General features: G+C 36.9%; 1 protein-coding gene across 13 annotated transcripts in view; it reads right to left on the bottom strand.

Moving 5' to 3' along the window:
* SYNE1 (spectrin repeat containing nuclear envelope protein 1) overlaps positions 1-21,519 on the bottom strand; it is a 479,896-nt gene that overhangs the window by 338,333 nt on the left and 120,044 nt on the right. For 11 of the 13 annotated variants that reach the window (XM_047769899.1, XM_047769909.1, XM_047769910.1 and 8 more), the window contains 7 exons: positions 20,958-21,050; positions 19,864-20,042; positions 14,932-15,128; positions 11,427-11,536; positions 7,649-7,699; positions 3,121-3,228; positions 97-234 (listed from right to left, as the gene is read on the bottom strand). In XM_047769899.1, the coding sequence (XP_047625855.1) occupies positions 97-234; positions 3,121-3,228; positions 7,649-7,699; positions 11,427-11,536; positions 14,932-15,128; positions 19,864-20,042; positions 20,958-21,050 (876 nt within the window). Of the gene's footprint in view, positions 1-96; positions 235-3,120; positions 3,229-7,648; positions 7,700-11,426; positions 11,537-14,931; positions 15,129-19,863; positions 20,043-20,957; positions 21,051-21,519 lie in introns of those variants that run through there. The other 2 variants (XM_047769901.1, XM_047769911.1) reach the window with 2 other exon arrangements.

Genomic DNA, 21,519 nt, shown 5'->3' with positions numbered 1-21,519 from the left:
GGAGGACCTGATAACATTACTGTAAAGAAAGATGGTAGACAATCTTCTTGACTAAATCAAATAAGCCCTAATGAATTTAATTGTTGGAGAACTTACCCTGGAGGACACTCTGTCCCAGGATTGTTTTACCAAGGCTTGGTCAAGTGACAGTTTGCCATCTCTATGTAATGGTTGTAATAGGTGTTCAGTCTGTTTCCTTTTCATTTCGTACTGAACTCTGAAGTGCTTAAATGACTGAAGGGGGAAACAGAAACAACATGGCAATGAGTCCAAAAAAAGCAGCAGAGGAAACCACCTTTCCTAAATAACAATCCTCTATATTTGGATAACATTCAGTATTTGTCGTTGATAATAATAATGACAGCCATGACACTAAAAGCCGCTGGCATTCATCAAGCCCCGACAACAAGCCTAGCCCCACGCTAAGTGCTTTCTGCACATTATCTTCTCTGGCTCTCCATCACCCTACACCCTAGACAGGACCCGTTATTGTTATTATTATTATTATTACCGCAGTAAGCCCAGAGGTGACTTGGCAGAGACATGCAGTAGAGACAGGACTAAAGGCTAGGACTTCTCATTTCTAGTTAAACCATGCAAACAGGAGTACAAATCGATGTGAAAAACCAAAATAGTTGCTTTCCTTTAAAGTACCAAACAATTTATGAATAGAAATTGCATATGTCAAAGTAATACAGCGTTAACAATGTCTATCTAAATTGGTGCTGAAGTCTGTATAAAGAGGTTTTCTTTAGGGGACCTCACTTATGTAATAATACTTGGCTTTAATTTTATGGTGTTAAAATATTAATTATTCTACCTTTTGTCATAGTATGGTTAATATAAATTTGTAAGACATAGACTTAACTGTAAGTCTGATCCTAACCTAAGAAAGCAGTGATTTTAATGAAAGTCCTACATTTTACGTTCCATTAACATACCCTAAAATATGTCTTAAAGTCCACATATGAATTGAAAATGCCACTCAATCTGCAATGGCACTAAAGTACATATGAATGGCCCTGCAGAATCTAACAGATAACATGTTTGAAAGAATGTCTAAATCACTGAGTAAACAAACCTGTAAATTCATGAGAAGAACACTTGGGGGAGTTGCTGAATAAATATTTTACCACAAATTTTACCTTCCAGTCCGTCTAACTTAATATAATTTTAAACCACCAAAACATAAACTCAGTCTTTGATTTTGTTCCACAGATTTCTATACGTGGGAAAACTGGAAAATCCACTACGATTAATAAGTAGAAATCGAAGATGCTGATTACATAATAAACACACAGATGAAAGAGAACATTCCTTATGCTGTCTAACCCTGGTGAGACTGGTGATTTACCTTTGGCTTGAAAGGAATGTTTCTGTTTTGTACTTTTCTAATTCTTAGTTTTCTTCTTATAAATTAACATCTGTACAACAGGTAAATTTATAACTTGGATTTTTTTTATAATTTATGCTAAAACTCACTAATGGACTTAATAAGTACATTCATTCTGTTCTTGCATTTATGCTCTTAATTTACTGATTTAATAATTTTAATGGATCTCATCCCAGAAAATTATCTTTTTGAGAAATAAAACTACATTGAGTTTCAAAGCAAAACGTACACATATATATGCTCATATTTACTGCACTGCCAAGTCCAGCAAATAGAATATTGATAGTGTCATCCGTTTAAATTCAGGCACACTTTATAGATATGATTATATAAAATCACATACTAATGCCAAGAGCTAAATCTTTTATCACCTGCCATTTTGCATCTCTTACATCATGCACCTTATTTTGGTAGCAAAAAATGCTCAAAATATAATATAGATTAGAATATATTATAGTTTTCCCGCTAAAATGTCATTAAAATATTTTAAGTAGGAGAAAATGTCAATGCTACACTGAGTAAATCACAATTTACTGGAAAAAACTTGTTAAAGGACTTTTGTGTCTTGGAAGTGGAAATTGGATGCTGAAATCCAATTAATAGCAGTGTAATGGGACTGGGAGGAGGAACAGCAACAACAACCCTGGCCTCAACTTCTCATAGTGTGAACTAGGCAGGTGGTAGGAGAAACCGATCCTATTAATGGGCTCACTTCAAATATTCATGTTGCAAATTTTTCAATTTAATTCAACTTATTCCATAGCAATTTTCAATTTGGCACTGAATTCATTTTTTGGTGGGATTTTTAAAAATTAGGTAACATCTATAAGATCATGAATTGTACACATAATTACAAGATGTGTGTGTTACGTATCATCTACAAGACACCAAGTTCTTCAAATATCATGAAGCCTCAGAACTCTCTATAGCATAGACACATACAGTTTAAAACTACCAACTCTGCCTGTACACCCAAAGAAAATTAAAACAGGTTATCAAAGAGATATATGCACTCCCATGTTTATTGCAGCATGATCGCAATAGCCAAGGCAGGGAAACAACCTATGTGCTCATGACTAGATGAATGGGCAAAGAAGATGTGGTGTATATATATACAATGGAATATTATTCAGCCATGAAAAAGAAAAACATGCTGCCATTTGTGACAATGTGGATGAAACCTGAGGACATTATACTAAGTGAGATGAAGCAGACAAAGACAAATACTATATATTACTTATATGTGGAAACCAAAATTAAGTCAAACTCCTAAAAATGAAATAAGTTATCAGAGGACAGAGAGTGGAGGTTCTAGGATAGACATTTATATATACAAACTGGGAACAATTAGTAAATAAGTCCCAGATATCTAAGGCACAGTACAGTGAATATAAAAAACAATATTATATTATAATCATCAAACTTACTAAGAGACTAGAACTAAATCATCCCAACCACTTACAAAAATGATAATTATGTGACATGACAGAGGTGCAATCATTGCTATAATTGCAACAATATTATACAAAATACAAATGTTGCAAAATGTAAAACTATCTATTTACATAGAAGCAATTATTAATTTAATGTAAACTTATGATAATATATATTCTTTAAAGACATTTCTCATTAATATCATTTGAAAAATTAAACATAGATTAAATGACATATATGAATTTTATTCATGAAAGGCTTTAAAAAACTGAAATCTCTTTTCCATACATTACCTGATACTTATCCTGCAAATTTGATTCTGTCATCTGTGCCCTTGTCAAATCTCTTTCAAATTGTTCTATCCAAACTTTCACTTCCTTCAAAATTAGCCTATCTTCTCTCTAGAAATAAACAGACAATATAATTTTATTAGTAACTGTATATTTATCTAATTGCTAATTAATCTGACATTGCCTAGAACACACTGAATATTTAATAAGTTCCAATTGTCTCTGAAAAATTTCCTCTTTCCCTGCCCTCAACCCTTTTGGAGAATAAGAAGCAAAAGTAGCAAAAATTAATTCTCAAATAACCCTTAATTATCGTGTTAAATATTGAAATTACTCTCCTCCATTTTTTTTTCCTCAAGAAACATTAATTTAATTAAGAAAATGTGCTCAGGAAGAAATGTACAAAAAACACTCACAAAGAGGAATGGCTGGGATGGGAAAGGAAACAGGCCTGTGGTTGCTTTTTTTTTTTTTTTTTTTTTTTTTTGCTATTTCTTGGGCCACTCCCATGGCATATGGAGGTTCCTAAGCTAGGGGTCTAATTGGAGCTGTAGCCGCCGGCCTACGCCAGAGCCACAGCAACGTGGGATCCGAGCCACGTCTGCAACCTACACCACAGCTTACGGCAACACCAGATCCCCAACCCACTGAGCAAGGCCAGGGACCGAACCCGCAACCTCATGGTTCCTAGTAGGCTTTGTTAACCACTGCGCCATGACAGGAACTCCCTGTGGTTGCTTCTTAACCAAGGCCCTTGTTAACCCAGAGGACTGTTCTAGATAAGATTAATTTTGACTGAATTTGAGGAGCTACAGTCACAGCAACATTGGATCGCTTGTGTATATATATTTTTCCTTTTTTTTTTTTATAGGGCCACACCTGCAGTATATGGAACTTCCTGGGCTAGGGGTCGAATCAGAGCTGCAGCTGAGGCCTATGCCACAGCCATAGCAACACTGGATAGGAGCCACATCTGTGACCTATGCCACCGCTTGTGGCAATGCCAGATCCTTAACCCACTGAGCAAGGCTGAGCAAGGCTGGAGATCAAAACTGCATCCTCACAGACACTATATTAACCTGCTGAGCCACCACACAAACTCTGGATTGCTTGTTATGTTATTATTTTAAAATACTATCCAGTATTATAACATAAGTTCCAGGAGGACAGAAACACATTTATCTTGTTCAGGATGGAATGGCACCATGGTATCTATAAGACATTTATCAAATTATGTGCCAAATGAATGCATACAAGCTACCACTCACATCTCAAAAATGAAAAAAAATGCAGTTACATATTTCTTTCCACAAATAATAAGAGCAAGCCATTCTGGCACTGATTAAGTTAAAAATAGCCTAAATTTTCTTTTCCTTTTTTTTTTTTTTTTTTTGGCTGCTCTCTGGCATACGGAAGTTCCCAGGCTAGGGGGTGAATCAGAGCTGTTGCTGCCAGCCTATGCCACAGCCACAGCAACGTGGGATCTGAGCCGCAACTGCGACCTACACCACAGCTCACAGCTATGACAGACCCACTGAGGCCAGGGATTGAACCTGCAACCTCATGTGTTACTAGTCTGGTTCGTTAACCACTCACTGAGCCATGAGGGGAACTCCCCCAGCACCATTTATTGAAAAGACTATCTTTCTTCCACTGTATGGTCTTGTCTCCTTTGTCATAGATTAGTTGACCATAGATGTTTGGGGTTATTTCTGGGCTTTCTATCCTGTTCCATTGATTTCTTTGTGCCAGTACCATACTGTTTTGATGACTGTAGCTTTGTAGTAGAGTCTGAAGTCAGGGAGCCTGATTTCTCCGGTTCCATTTTTTTCTTTTCAATACAGCTTTGGCTATTTGAAGTCTTCTGTGTTTTCATACAAATTTGATGATCAAAGCTCTATGACACAGGTGAAATGACTGTTGACAGGTGAAGTGGTAGAGGAGAGAGACTGCTGGCTATAGAGGCATGCAAAACTGGTTTCAAATTCTTGTTCTGACATGTATTAGCTCTGTGGGTTTGGAGACAACTTAAAAAAACAAAAAACAAAAAACCTCTCTACTGTTGTACCATCATCTGGGTGGTCATGGCACACCTTTCCATGGTTTGGGGGAGAATTAGAGATACTCTGTGAATGCATCCAGTGCAGAGGCTGGCACATGTGCTACCATGATCCGTCCTCTCTCACTTCCTGGTGTTGCAAAGACCACGCTCTGCAGCCTGGCACAATTTCCCTTGGATAAGGCTTTCCTCGGACCTCAGTTTAAGCACACTTCTCTAGCAAGCTTTTTCTGACTCAGAAGTCTGGGGTTTTGAGTTTCTTTTCAATGTGGTGGTTCTCTGATGTAAGTACTCTAGTGTCACCTGGAGGGCTTGTGAAAAAGATCACTAGGCATCCCCCTGAGGCTTTCTGGCTCTGTGTATCTCGTGCGGAGGGTGAGAATTTCTACCAAGGTTCCAGGTGAATCTGATGCTGCTGGCCTAGGGACCACATTTGCGGAACATGCTTCTATGATCTTATAACAACATGAAGTCAAAGACCCACCCAAAGTGCACTGTATATTACTGTCCATTAGTTGCCTCTTTTTTCTGCCCCCTTCTTTCCAAACCCCTTATGTATTTTTTTTTCCTCCAGCCTAACAAAGTGTCTGGCAACTGGTATCACTCAACAGATAATTGTGGAATAAATGATTGATTGGTGACATAGTTAATGAAGGAAAGGAATGGAAGAGACTCCAAAGCCTCAGCTATCACCATGATGGCTCTTCCGAACAAACAAGTGAATGGGATCAAGATATGTGTTTTATTATCAGTTGACTTTCACGCCCATGAAAGCAGTAGTGATGCATCTTAGGAGCTCAGAGGAACGCAGCGCTCCTGGTCTACCTTCGGGGCCCAGAGCTCAATGTGATCACTAAGTGGGGGTCACCAAAGTGAGCATGGGGCTTCACTGTGAACCCCCACAGACAGGCCCATTATCACCTGCTTCTCTCCATTTGAAATTATTTCACAGAGTCAAGTGAGAAAAAGATTACGTTTTCAACCTTGTTAAAGTACAGTCAGGAAATGACTTTTTCTAGTGGTGGGGAAGTGCATATTGCAATAAGGTTAAAAAGGATGTAGGTATTTACACACTCAACATTCTCCTTTTTAAGAGGAAAATGAAGTACAAAATACCATTGAGATTCCCAGAACCTAGGGGCTTTTCCTCAATTGGTGATTTTCGCATGTGGTCAGACATAGGTCACTATTTGCCTTTAAGGACCATCCCAACTCTAAGCAGCAAAACTGTCAGCATTCTCACTATTTACTTTCTCTCTCTCTCTCCCTCTCCCCCTACCCACTCAAACATACACATAGGGTTTTTTTTAGAACATTTATATATAAACCCATGCTTCATGAATCATGAGACAAAAATTCAACATTTGATATGAAATTACTTCTAATTTTTTTTTATTTCAGTGTTGACATAAAGTCAGTTGTGTTGATAGATCCTTAACTTCAGGCCTAGATGGAATAAAGAAAGATGGAAAAACAAACTCAGGGGAACTTGGATATGGGGGAAAATTCTCTTTCTTTCTTTTTATGGCTGCATCTGCGGCATATGGAGGTTCCCAGGCTAGGGGTTGAATCAGAGCGGCAGCTGCAGGCCCATGCCATGGCCAGAAATGCCAGATCCAAGCTTCATCTGCAACGCAACCTATGCCACAGCTTGCGGCAACACCAGCTCCTTAACCCACTCAGTGAGGCCAGGGATCAAACCTGCATCCTCATGGACACGATGTCAGGTTCTTAACTTGCTGAGCCACAATGGGAACTCTGGGAAAAAAATTCTTTTTTTTTTTTTAATTTTCTTATAGTGATTTACAATGACCTGCAAATTTCTGCTGTACAGCAAAGTGACACAGTCACATATATACACTTGCTTTTTTTTTCACATTATCCTCCATCATGTTCTATCCACAAGCGGCTGGATATAGTTCCCTGTGCTATACAGCAGGATCTCATTGCTTATCCACTCCAAAAGTAATAGCTGGAAAAAAATTCTTAATCATTAGCTCCATGAACATTTTTTGAGCACTTACCACAGCTCAGGAACTTCACTAAACCGTGTGACTCAATATTGCACAGAGGAGATACCATGGAACTCAGGATTACAAACAAACTGAACACTTACCTTTTCCAATTAATTGTTCCCTGCTTAATATTTTAAACATAAAACTAAATAGGTTTATTTTCCATGTCACATATAAAGAAATCATAATAATTTTAATTTTGCCTTTTATTAATGTTATTAAGTGTTATTAAAAAGAAATTAATGCATTCTTATAATTAAAGATTAGTAGGAAAGCCCATGGGAGTGGCTTAGACTGTAACTAATATGTAATAATAGATATGTTCTATTAGAAATAGAATTAAAGTATTAAAATAAATGTGTCTATACAAGCAAATACATGCAAAAGAATGATAAATAAGCTTCAGAATGCAGAATGTCTGAAAGAGGCCACTAATTAAAGATTACTTAAATCTTACCTTAAGAATTTGGATAGAATTTGCAAAAGATGAGAAACCTGGAAATATTTCCTAACAATATGAAAAGATAATATGTAGAAAATAATATAAATCATGGACAAAAATTATATAGGAAACAAGAAACAATGGAGAGGCATCTGCCTATAAATAAATAGACAATCATTTTTTTAAGGGAATAATTATTTTAAGATGTTTTCGCTTTTATCAAAATGTTTGAATCAAGTAAGGCAATGTAGGAGTTCCCCTTGCGGCTCAGCAGTAACGAACCTGACTAGTACCCATGAGGATGTGGGTTCCAACCCTGGCTTTGCTCATTGGATTAAGGATCTGGCGTTGCCGTGAGCTGTGGTATAGGTCACATATGCGGCTAGGATCTGGAGTTGCTGTGGCTGTGGTGTAGCCTGGCCGCTGCAGCTCCAATTCGACTCCTGGCCAGGGAACTTCCATATGCCTCACGTTCAGCTGTAAAAAAGGTAAAAAAAGAAATAGCAAATGAAGCAATGTAGTATTTTGTCATTTAATGATTTTGTTTCAATCTGTAATAGTCATATATGGCAGTATGTGTATAACATGTATATGCATATATATGTAATATTTACATATGTCTCTAAATAGTAAACATTTTTAAAAGGGAACCATGTAAAGAAAAGGTATATAGATTCATATTTTTTCTCTATAAATAAAGTCATATATCTCTGTATTCTTATACAATTTAAGACTTGCTATGATTCTAAAAGCAGTCAGTAATACTTGCTGCAATGAAGGAAGGAATGAGTGAATAAATAACTGAAAGTTTAACAGATGAGGGAGATGAGCCAACAGCCTATTTTATTTATTTACAACTGATTGCTAATTATCCAAGGAATACCTCTAGGCAAAAAGTTTATTGGTCTTATTGGTTGAAGTAAGAATGGCAGAGCAATGTCTATGTCCAATAAGAAAATCAGATTTAAAATAGTATCTGTAAAACTTCTAATTTGAATAAACCTATAAAAGGGAGATAAAAAACTCATAAAAGGGATATATAAAAACTCAAAAAATGAAAGTCTGATGGATATGTCGATGTCAATGTTTTAAAAAATGAATTAAAAGACTTATTTACTGTAAAAAAAAAAAGACCTATTTACTAAGACCTGAATAAACAAATAATGAGGATTTTGAAGTGATGACATCAATAGCCCTAATATGTAGTCATAAAATTTTAAAGGTTAATTAGACAATTAAATGGCCATTTAGTGGCATTAAACAAACATAAGCCTTACATTAAAAAATTCTTTTTTTCTATTAAAAATATTCATTTTTAGATACTCATAGCCTATTACAAATGCCCATTAAAAAAAAAAGCAAACTTATAATACATTTTCTTCAAAATTAATTTTCAAAATAATCCTGAAGAAATTACATGCACCCTCCTTTTAGGAAAGGGACAGAGAGAATTTTTTTAAAGAAAACTCAGAATTTATCTTCCAGAGAATGAAACTAATTTCTTCATAAGAAAGCTCTTTAGTAAAGTAATTAACAAGATTAAAGCAGGAGTGTGTTTCAGAGCACTGAGGATTTTTGCATCAAATCCTCATGAGCATTAACGAAACTATCTTTTCTCAGCCCTCACTAGCCACAGTGTTTACTTGTTGGGAGAAATGATTAATGTCAGAGAAATTAAAATAGTACAAGCTCAAGAATCAGCTCAGAAATAAATCCAATTGGATAACATATGACCTTTGGATATGGCAAGCCAGACGGAAAGCTGGTTTTCTCTAAGCTGTATGGGGTAAGCCTAACATACCTTCTTCGAGAGTTTCTTATTCACACAGGGTAACATCCATGCCCCATCACATTCTCAAAACCCAGGAAAAAACAAATGAATGCCAAGCACATGCCTTAATCCATGTTGGAATTAGCACAGAGTCTTTGCCTTCAATGGTGGTTCTTAGGGAGTATTACTTTGCTAACTATTGAATAAGTTACTCTAGTGATCAACATTTGTGCCCAAATCCTGGCAAGGAACAATAAAAAGGCTTTCTTGAAACCACAGTTTAAAAAAAAAAAAAAAAAACTAACGTGGGTCTATCAAATGCCAGATTAATTTCTTCCAAGCGACTGACCTAGAAAACAGCAGTTACTATTACCGTCGTTTTGCTTAATTATTTTATGAAGACACAGATTTCCATTAGTGCAAAACCTTTTCCTATTTGAAAATTTGGCTTAGTTCCCCTGACCTCGTCCTTCCTTAGATCTGTTTCTAAGACACGTAGTAAACTTTTTTTGTTTTTCTTGTTTCTTTTCATTATAATCTCAAACTGCTCTGAAAAGTTCAGTTGAGACCTGAACAGTGAAGACAAAGAAAGAGTTCTCAACATGTCCGAAAATTCCATTAATTACTGTCTCTGACGTCATTTTGCCTAATAAATAATTTTAAATTTGGTAGTAAATCCATCTCTCTCTTAATCTCTCTCCCTAACCCTGAAACAACAACAAAACGAAACAAAAACAAAGCAATACTAGAGTACTTTAAAGAAATAGGAAAATGGTAATATCCATTGTTATGGGAAAATAGGTGTGCTGGCTGGAGAGCAAAATAGGACCTCTTTCTACAGAAACACTTGAAAAAAAAATTCAAAAAGCATTAAAAATCTGTATGTCCTTTAGTCTAGAAATCTCTCTTCTAAGAATTACAACATCTAATTAAAAATTAGAAGTATTTTGTAAAATATTTATTTATTTTTGTGGCTGCACCCATGGCATACGGCAATTCCCAGGCCAGGGATTGAATATGAGCTGCAGCTACAATCGATGCTATAGCTACAGCAATGCTGGATCCTATAACCCACTGCACTGGGCTAGGGATTGAACCTATGCCTCCACAGCCCTGGAGCCCCTGCAGTTGGGTTCTTAGACCACTGTGCTACAGTGGGAAATCCAGAAGTATTTTTTAAAATAGCAAAAAATCAGAAATTTCCAACAATTAAGAGTAAATAAATTATTCTACATCTATACAATGTCCTAGAGAGAATGGTATAAAAAGGGTTTTTTTTTTTTTTTGTAATGTTAACAGAAAAGAGGAAATTATAAAACTGCATGTATACTATGATTCTATTTTTTGTTGAAATATTTTATGTGTCTACATATTCATGGAATTCACAGTAATATATTAGTTTTTTTAGGATAGGTTCTCTGCAGAAGATCAAATGCAGATAATTTTCTTTTCCTTGTTTCCCAATTTTTGTTTTTCTTTATTTATAACAACAAACCTGTAACTTGAGCAGTATGAAAAATGTGAATGTTATTTAAACTATTGAGAGACTGAAAAATCTAAACACAGTGAATAATCAGAACTTGTAGAAGTTTGCCTTACTTCCACATGTTTGCAATAAGTAGCAACTTATGGAATAAATCTAAAAGTTAAAATTTGATTTCATCAGATTGAGCAGAATAAGGGAACTCAGGATCCAAATGCACAAATGATATGATGGATATAAAATTAGTTCATTCTTAAAATTGCCAAAATAATGTGTCCCAACACTCCTATCTTTCCTCAATTTTAATTCATCACTATTACATGTTCAGCATTTATTTTTAATAATGCTTTCTTCGATGTATCCAACAAATCAGAGAAATCTTTTCTTCTAATCTCCTCTCCAATTTTCCTCTAGTCTTTATTCAACTGCCCTCATATTAAAATGCATTCCAGTTCAATTTTTTGAAAACAGCATGATTAAAAATCTGAGTCATTATCATTGGCAGCTTTAGTGATGCTCAAAGAAAAGCAAATACTTACATCGTTCTCTTGTGCATCAGCACCTGTACTGTGGATGTCAGGATACTGTTTGAGAAACTGGGCTACATAGGTCATAATAGACTTCTCATCTGGCTTATCCACATCAACATCTGGAAAAACCAAACCCAAATGTGAATCAATTAATTAGCATCATGTCAAAGTCTCACTAAGGTACCAAAAGACACTTCCATTAATGCAGAAGAAAAAGAGATTACTATTTAGGGGCGAGAAGAGGGAAATCAGCTTACTCTGGAAGACACATGATGGAAATGTTATGACTCAGAAAGATGACACATTGTAACCAAGAGCTTTTAGGAAAGTAATACATCTTTCATTTAAATAAACTCAACAGTGAGTTTCCATCTTGGCACAGCGGAAACGAATCCGACTAGTGTCCGTGAGGACTCGGCTTTGATCCCTGGCCTCCCTCAGTGGGTTAAGGATCTGGCATTGCTGTTGGCATAGGCTGGCAGCTGTAGCTCCGATTCCACCCCTAGCCTCGGAACCTCCACAGGCCGAAGGTGTGACCCTAAAAATAAATAAATAAATAAGTAATCTCAACATTCATCAGAAATTTGAGCTACATAAGGTTATTCTACATCCTGTCTAGTTAATAAAATACAAATGAAATGTATATCTCAGAGTTGGGGTAGGTGGGTAGTAAAAAAATGCTTATGCATTTTCTAGGGACTATCAATGTAGGTTTTAAAAAGTGGTACAACTCAAAAGATTTAAAAAGAAACAAAGATAAGGTATTCTGGAATTCATGAGATGACTCAAAGGGGATTTGAGAAATAGTAAGATCACTGATATGGAAGATGTATGTGAAGAAGAAAACTTCCCTGAAGTGTGAAAGTGGAAAGCAAAACAACATTTAATTCATGACTTGGCATAATATATATTTTTAAATCTTCAACCACTCTAAGAGATATTGGCCTGTGTAATCTCTATTCCTAGAAGTTTATACATTCAAGTTAGCTTAAAAAATGTTTTTTTTTGTGTGGGGGGTGGTGGTTTCTCATTAGGAAAATAACCACTTTACATTTGGGATAGTCTTGTATTGGGATAAACTCAGTTTCTGATCATCAAAAAAAAAAAAATATTAAGATGCTCTGGTCCAGCAAATATGAAAGAACCAACCATACCTTCCTTCTATCCTACTCTAGGAAAAATTTCAGCTCTGATTCATTCTCTGAAGTTGAGGGCTGGGATATTTGTGTGCCTTTTCCCTTGAGCTGAGGAGTATACAGGATTCCACTGGCTTTTTTGTGCAGAAACAAGGTGGAAAGCCCTTGGCTGCCCTGGTGAACCTTTGGGGCCTCAGCAGGCTCCTGAAATGACAAGGGATCTCCATGCTGGCTCTCAGAGGAAGCCAACCTGACAGACACTGTTTCAGAGCTAGAAATGTCCATTCTGAAATCTCATCTTTAGGAATAACTTATTTTCATCGTATTTACATTTCTGCACCCACGAATGGAAATATCCATAATTACCAAGCCAAATGAGAAATCATCTGGTGAATGGATCGAGAAGATGTGGAATATAACAGAATACTACCCAACCATAAAAAAGAATGAAATAATGCCATTTGCAGCAATAGATGGACCTACAAATAATCATACTAAGTGAAGCCAAATATCACTTGTATGTGGAGTCTAAAAAATGATACAAAGGAACTTATTTATAAAACGGAAATAGACTCACAGATATAGAAAACAAACTTGTGGTTACCAAACTGGAACAGTAAGGGAGAGGGATAAATTAGGAGTTTGGGATTAACATATAGACACTACTACATATAAAATAGATAACTAACAAGGACCTACTGAATAGCACAGGGGACCAGAGTCCATAGTTTGCAATAATCTATAATGGAAAAGAATCTGAAAAAGAACATGTATATATGTGTAATTGAATCACTTTGTTGTATAGCAGAAACTAACACAACACTGTAAGTCGATCATAATATAAAATAAAAAATCATCAATTGAAAACATTTAAAAAAGAAATCATTTGGGGAGTTCCTGTCGTGGCGCAGTGGTTAATGAATCCGACTAGGAACCATGAGGTTGCGGGTTCGGTTCCTGCCCTTGCTCAGTGGGTTAAGGATCCGGCGTTGCCATGAGCTGTGGTGTAGGTCACAGACACGGCTCGGGTCCTGCGTTGCTGTGGCTCTGGCGTAGGCTGGTGGCTACAGCTCCAATTAGACCCCTAACCTGGGAACCTCCATATGCTGCGGGAGCGGCCGAAGAAATGGCAAAAAGACAAAAAAAAAAAAAAAGAAAGAAAGAAATCATTTGGGACATTTGGAAATTTCACTTTGACCTTTTTTTTCTATTTAACAAAACAACTTAATTTATTAACATTTATTAAGGGCCTCGGATTTGTCTTTTGAAGGCGCAAAAGAGTTGACTCCATTTTTCAGAAAGTCTTAAAATTCACTGCCTTACCAAAAAGGTGCCAAGCAATTCCAATGAAAAATATTAGGTTAGTCATGGTGTGGTTTGCCCAACTGACACTCAAACCCTGGGTGGCTATCAATATTTCTGTTTCTAATGACTAAAAAATAAATAAATAATCATTTATAAAATTTAGTTGTATAAATAATTTCTAATTTATTTTATTATATTTATTCAATATTTATAAATTTATATAAAATATTTCTATAATTAAAAATAATTTACAATCATATTGCTATAAATAAGTATTATTTAATAATTTAAAAGGTATGCCCTGAGATGGCTAAGTTTCTTTAATAATAATTTTTATTTTTTCCTTTATAGCTGATTCACATTGTTCTGTCAATTTTCTGTGGCACAGCAAGGTGACCCAGTCACACATACATATATACATTCTTTTTCTCACATTTTTATCATGCTCCATCACAAGTGACCAGACATAGTTCCCAGTGCTACCTACACAGCAGGATCCCATTTCTTATCGATTCCAAAGGCTATTGTTTGCCTCTATTAACCCCAAATTCCCAGTCCCTCCTACTCCCTCCCCCTGAGATTACTGATTTTTTATTCTTCTAGATTCCGTGGCACTCCTCCTCGCCCCAGTACACACACTTCTAAAACCTTCCTTCCATCCTTAAGTACATCAAGTAAGCACAGCTCACCTGCTGGTACCACCCACATCAAAGTGCTGTTAAGAGCAATAGAACTGTATTTTGCTCCCTTGCACAGTGGCAAATATTTTTTCCAAAAAAAAAAATTGGTATAGGAAGACAGAGCGTTTTCCCCAGTTTTCTAAAGTTGGCTGGCCTCTTGGAAGCCATCTGTAATTTCTGGATTTAAGACATATAACCCAAAGCTCCCTTGTGGCTCAGCAGGTCTGTCACTGTTTTGGCTCGGGTCACTGCTGTGGCTTGGGTTCCATCCCAGGCCTGGGAACTACGTTCGCATGCTGCAAGCATGGCCAAAAAAAACCAAAACAAAACAACCAAAAAACATATAACCCTACTGAGTTGAGGTCTACAAGAGCCAACAATCGCTCCACGTGCCTTCTGGATCCAGGAGTCTTGGGATTCCCAGCTCTGTTTCAGCAATAGTGAAAGCCTCCTCCAGGTTTTCTCGGTTAGACCTTCCTTTCACCTTCTCCAAGTCCACTAGTTCCGGTCGAATGGCATGGATAACCGAATGAAAGGCAACTCCGCTTCTCCAACTGCGTCCAAAGTCTTTTACTTCTATCCCCATCTGCCTTTAAAAAATAATAATAATGTCAACTGCTGAGCAGGTAACATGCACTTCCTCAGACTCAATCCAGCAAAGAACGATGTGCAGTTAGCTATAGCAGGTTTGGAGAAAAAAGAAGTAAATAAAAATTTTCAATGGGTAACCAGTTAAGATGTAGAAATTCTGGCTTCATACTTCAGGGTTTTCTATATTCGAGTTTTCAATAATTAAGAGACTCAATTTGAAGCACACTTTTGGGGAGTTCCCATTGTGGCTCACCAGGTTATGAATCCGACCAGTAACCATGAGGATGCAGGTTCCATCCCTGCCCTCGCTCAGCAAATTAAGGATCCCACCTTGCAGTGAGCTCTGGTGTAGGTCATAGACGTGGCTCCAATCCTGTGTTGCTGTGGCTGTGGCGTAGACTAGCAGCTGCAGCTCCAATTCAACCCCTAGCCTGGGAACTTCCATATGCCACGTGTGTGGCCCAAAATAATAATAATAATAATAATAATAAAGCACATTTTAAAAGGAAACCAATTAGAAGAAGAAAGTATCTGGCAAAATGAAAAAAAGAGAAAAAATTTTAAAAACACCAAAATAATAATTCACCATTGTGTAATTTTTGAAATCTCTAACATTTTTTGTTTATTCATTTAATTTTAATTTACTTTTTATTTTTATTTATTTATTTATTTTATTTATTTTGTCTTTTTGCCATTTCTTGGGTCGCTCCCGTGGCATATGGAGGTTCCCAGGCTAGGGGTCGAATCGGAGCTGTAGCCACCGGCCTACGCCAGAGCCACAGCAACGCGGGATCCGAGCCACGTCTGCAACCTACACCACAGCTCACGGCAACGCTGGATCCTTAACCCACTGAGCAAGGCCAGGGATCTTACATTTTTAATGATAATCACAAGCAGCCTGTGATACACATGCACATATCATAACAGACCATAATGTGGCTGAATTATTTATATCAGACGCATTAGATTGAACAAAATGTAAATGGGTGTGATCATCTCTCTAAAGCAGGCGGCACTCTCCAAAAGTCCAGACAAGATGAATTTACCCCTCCAATTGAATTGTTTATCAAATTCTTTTTTAAAATTCTTTCTTTGGAACTGCCTTGAAGGCAATGCCCTGGTGGCAAACGTCTGTTCCGTGGCGGTGGATTTAATTCAAAGCCAGTTATGATAATTGCGAAGGGATCCAAGTTGGCAGTAATATTTCAGTTGCTGAAAACAGAAGTGAGACAAGCTCACAATAAATAATTTCTTTCTACATGGCACCTAGCAACTATAACGGCTGTTTCAAAAGGAGAGTTGCAAAGATATTTTTGAGCAGCATCTTTTGATTACATGTAAAGCCTTTAAAGGCAATCAATGAATTAGACGACATTCAGTGGATAAATACGCTTGTCGTTTCTTTCAGAAAATTAGTCTCATTGCAGTTGTTTCCAAATAAACTCTTTTTTTTCATACTACATTCTCAAAATTTCCATGAACTGTAAGATACAATATATCTGACTGATATACCGATTTATAGAAGGTGGTAAATGCTTTCACATTTTATCTCTGCAAATCTTTTCTTTTTTTCTGTTTACTAGGCCATCTGAGGCATATGGAACTTCCCCGGCTAGGGGTTGAATCAGAGCTGCAGCTGCCGGCCTATACCACAGTTTGTGGCAACACTGGATCCTTAACCCACTGAGCAAGGCCAGGGATCAAACTCACATCCTTGTGGAGACTATGTCTCAACCTGCTGAGCCACAACGGGAACTCCTATCGCTGCAAACGTTAAGGTTCACTTTAATTCCTGTCTTATCAAGGTACATTTAGTCTGTGTAAAATATACTGTGCTTTTAGAGCATCATTGGATTTAATCACTTGCTTCACAAATAAGTATTTCGAAGACAATATTGTAAGATTCCAGTAATTATAATCTTGCATCGCTCTCTTAGTTCTTTTAGAGCTCTGTCTCTGGTCATACAGATATAATTTTTTCAGCCCATACCTGACACATTGGCAAATACACATTCAGGGTAAGAAGTTATCTCTTATTATTTATCTATTTGTACATTTGCCTCTGGCTTCACCTTCCTTTTCTACCTACACTTTCCCTTTGCCCACAGTTCCCCATTTTAAAATGTTTCTGTATTCACAGTCCCTTTAAGCTGCCTCAAATTATTTTTTAACAAATTAAAGTGGGTGTAAATAAGTGAACAGTTAGCTGATAAATACGCATCACGTATTAGATATGTTCTGATTTTATTGAACTTGTGTATTGTTTTAGACATTTACAAAAAGATACATATAAAATGTTTCCCTAAATAGTCACCATGCTGGAATAGTTAAAAATGGCTTGGCACCTGGTCTTCCTCCATATGTGTTGGACTCACACGTACACCCCTATAACATTTTGTATTAGATCAAACTAGTAGGTGATATTCCTAAAAAGTTTTCACTTTGGTCCAAGACGGTCATTTAAGAATCTTAGACACAAAATCAAAGAAAATTTAGATACCTCACTTAAAGTGATACAAACTTCAAGAAATGTAGATCCATCACCGAAAGAAGTATATCCACTTGATAGCCACGTCTGACTTTTAACGCATATTTATAGCAAGTTATTTTGAATGGATCTGGATACGTACGTCTTCATTCGTTTGGTTATCTTTTGATTTTTGTCCTAAAATACAACTGTTCTAAGACATGTGAAAATAAGGTATGCAAGTGTCAGACACGGTTTCATTTCTGAGAGTACTGATTAATAGATGAAATTGGTTAAAAAAAAGAGCGGAGGGCGCTTAACTCTCTTGTGTTACTGAAACTGCTTTTTCCTTTACTTCTGAAATATTTCAAAATTTTATATGAAAATAAGGAGTACACTCTGATAACTTGGTGTTTTACTGGATGTTTTGTCCTTTCTCACTGTCTTCAGTCTTGTGAGACGGAAAAACTTTCAGACTACAGTATCCCAAAGGATAATTATACAAACATGCTATGTACTGAAACGGGTACAGATTCTAAAGCCTCTTATCCATGTCGGATAAGAAACTGCTTGAAAAATGAATACTGGGGGAGTGTAAAAAGTAAGTCAGAAAAATTATCAACGATGTGGCAGGACAATGGAATCATGTGTTCATTCCAGAACATTCATGGCAGAGAGCAGGCATCTCCTTAAACGTCTACAATTGAGGCAGCTGTAAAGTAATCAGATCTCACTGATGTGCTCCTCGGCGGAGTATCCGTGGGTCTATCAATCTGGATGTTTATACACGTAAAAGGCAAACATAACTTTCACCAGTGTTTCGAACATACAAGTTGCAGACATGACTTCATTATCCACAGGCTCCTGCGTGTCTCTGAAACACAGCACCCCGTGTGTGAGCAAAACTTAACGCGGGAAAACTCCAACAGCATTGAATTTGATTTTACTTTAAGCTACTATGATATTGCATGAAAATTTACTTCTTTTTGGTTAATTAAATGCTGTGTGGAGCAGCAGACAACAGAATATCACATGGATGTTACTGCAATGTTTTTATTGCAACAGCATCGTGATATACACGGTCACCAGTCCCTCCCACTCAGCAAGTTTCTTCTCCCTCCCTGGTAAAGCTGCAAATAAAAAGGCTAATAATGTCCACAGTAGATGGAATGCAGACAGCACGCCCGCAAAGTGGGAAGGACTTTTTTTAATTACATCTCTACTATAGAGTCTCAAGAGACCCAAAGCTTTGCCTTCAGAAATATTTTTGATTGCAACTTGAATCATAAAACTATACCCTACATTAGAAAACCACCAACCCACTTTAAAAGTTAAGCAAAACTATATAAATTAGTAACACTAATTACATCTTCCCTATGTTTATTTTTTCCTCTCTTTATTTTTGCTGTTTAAACTCTTTAAAGATAGAACTCCCTATATTTAGTGCTTGGTGTTTTATAATGATAAGTATTTGTTTACAACTATTTTCCAGAAGGCGAGAATTAGATTCAGATTAGATTTAGGCATGCAGAACAAAATAGAAAGGAGTTAATTTTACATGTCATTTAGGAAAATCTTACAAAAGCCAAATTCCTCTGTGAACAGATCTTATTACTGACTATATCTGACCATAAAATATTGGTATAATCGACTGAAAACTCTATTGAAATTGTTATGGAAGGGTTCTTTTTGAGAGTATCTTTTATATTCAGTATTATCACACATATGTATATAAATTTATTATGCTTAGAAGCAAATTTTCAGCACATAAAGTGGAAGTTCACGAAAGAGTCTATATTCCATATAAAAGAAGAGACAAAAGGAAACACTGAAAAATAAAACTGCCAGAAAATTTCAGGATATAAATACAAATATAAGTATTAATGTGAACCTTGCTTCACACGATTGTTAAATAGAATAGTCTTATAAAGAGATAATCACATCTAAACCTCTAATTTACTTGTGCAAAAAATTATTTACTAGCAGCAGAAAATCCAAACAAGGACCTAAATAAAATTAGGCCTCATGCTCCTAATCAAAGTGCAGGGATTAAACAGCTTAATCAGGGCATGGGTTTCATTACAGCATGTTCCTAGCGTATCAAGGGTGACTTTTGTTTTCACTTTAATTAAAGGGAAGAGCGAAAGCAGACCAGCAGCAAATGTCTCCACAAATTTTGTGATCCCTGGGATGTGCGTTCAGTCATAAATTGATAACTCAAATTACTCAAGGGTTCCTAATGTAAACAAATCCCTGCTTATACTTACTTGGAGGTTGTGCACTGAACCCACTTTAACAAAGTCTTCTTGGCGTTTCCTTGGATCTTGGTGGCCACCTTCCGTTTACTCGGGGGGCTGGCAGTCTCAGAGCTGACCATGCTGTCCACGGAGGACGTGCTGCTGGACAGAGACTGCAGCTGCGGCAGGTTGCTGGTCAACTCCTCAATCTGCGTGCGCGGTAACAGTTGGCAGAAAGTCAGCATTATCCTTGTTCTTCTCTCCTCAAAGAGACTCTTCCTTTTCCAACTCAAAATGATTGCTCTCAACTCTCTTACCCCTTCTCTGACAAGGTAAGCTCTTAAAAGGCGTGACTGGTGCCCTACTTCTTTTTGCATTTCCTACTGCATCTAAAAGGGTACCTTTTGCACCGTAATTAGAACTTGCATAACACATGCATGCATAAATAAAATAAAATCTAATGGTTACCTAAACTCCTAGAATGTGCACACCCAAAGTGAGCCCTGATGCGAATGACAAGCCTTGAAATGAGAGTGATGTGTCAATAAAGGTTGATTAATCCTAACAAATAACAAATGTACCTATCCGGTGGGGGCTGTTGGTACAGGGGGAGGCCATGCATGTGTGGGTGCAGGGGGTACATGGGAAACCTCTGTACTTGCTCAAGTTTGCTGTGAACCTAAAACTGCTTTAAAAAAACAAGTCTATTTCTTTCAAAGCCAACCTAAGGGCTAGAAGAATAATCTTGGATAGAAGAGCAGGTTAATTTCTCTGCCTAATGTCAAATAGGAGCAGAGAACTGCTCCCTTCCAGAGGACGAAGAAAAAAATACCTAAACTCTTTCTACAGCAATATTTCAGCTCCATTGTGCCCTGCCTACTTTTCAGATTGGGTACTTAGGCCAGAGTTCTTTGGAGAATTCCATATATAACACCTTAGCAGAGCAGAAGAGGGCATTTTCCTGCTAACAAAAACCAACATGCATGTGGAGGACACATTTCTGCTGACTTGCGCATCAGCCCCAGAGGTATGGAAAATGACGGCATGCTTCAAACCTTACAATGTCCACCGCTACCCCCGTCCGTGTCATTATACCCATGGAAAAGGGGATTATAATACCATACCTGGAAATATAGAATTATAGTCCACATCAATCCAAGAACTATGGAGGGTCGGCCATCTGCTATATCAGTGGAGTTAATGTTGACTAATTTTATCTGTTTAAAAGAGAAAAATTGTACTAGTGATGGACTAGAAGCTTACAGGCCATTTAATCGTGCAATAAGTAGTACTTTGTTAGCCATCAACACAATTTGGTCATGCTTGTGCAGCGATGCACAAGAGTGAGTGGGATGAGCCATCAAAACAAACAAGCACACAGTTTCAGTGGACATTTCAGGGGCATTCATTAGGAGCACATGAGAAAAACAACCACAGAAGAAATTTCAAAAACTTGCTTAATGTTGAAAAAACTATGACATCATGCAAGGAATTACCAACAAAATGGTTATTCTTTACATTCAGGGGTTGTCCAGAACATAAAAGAAACTGTGAGTAGTTTAAGAAGATGCACTTACTTTGAACTTTGTTACCAAATAGCACGAAACTTATATGCTCTTTTACCTATAAAAGTCAGGAGTTAAAAGTTCTGAAGTTTGTACTAACCGGTGATCCTCTGTACATGGA

The sequence above is a fragment of the Phacochoerus africanus genome, chromosome 2 (genome assembly GCF_016906955.1).
Source record: "Phacochoerus africanus isolate WHEZ1 chromosome 2, ROS_Pafr_v1, whole genome shotgun sequence".
In the NCBI taxonomy this organism is placed as follows: Eukaryota; Metazoa; Chordata; class Mammalia; order Artiodactyla; family Suidae; genus Phacochoerus; species Phacochoerus africanus.
The sequence above is the reverse complement of the archived record's forward strand: the minus strand, read 5'-3'. Positions and strand labels throughout refer to the sequence as shown.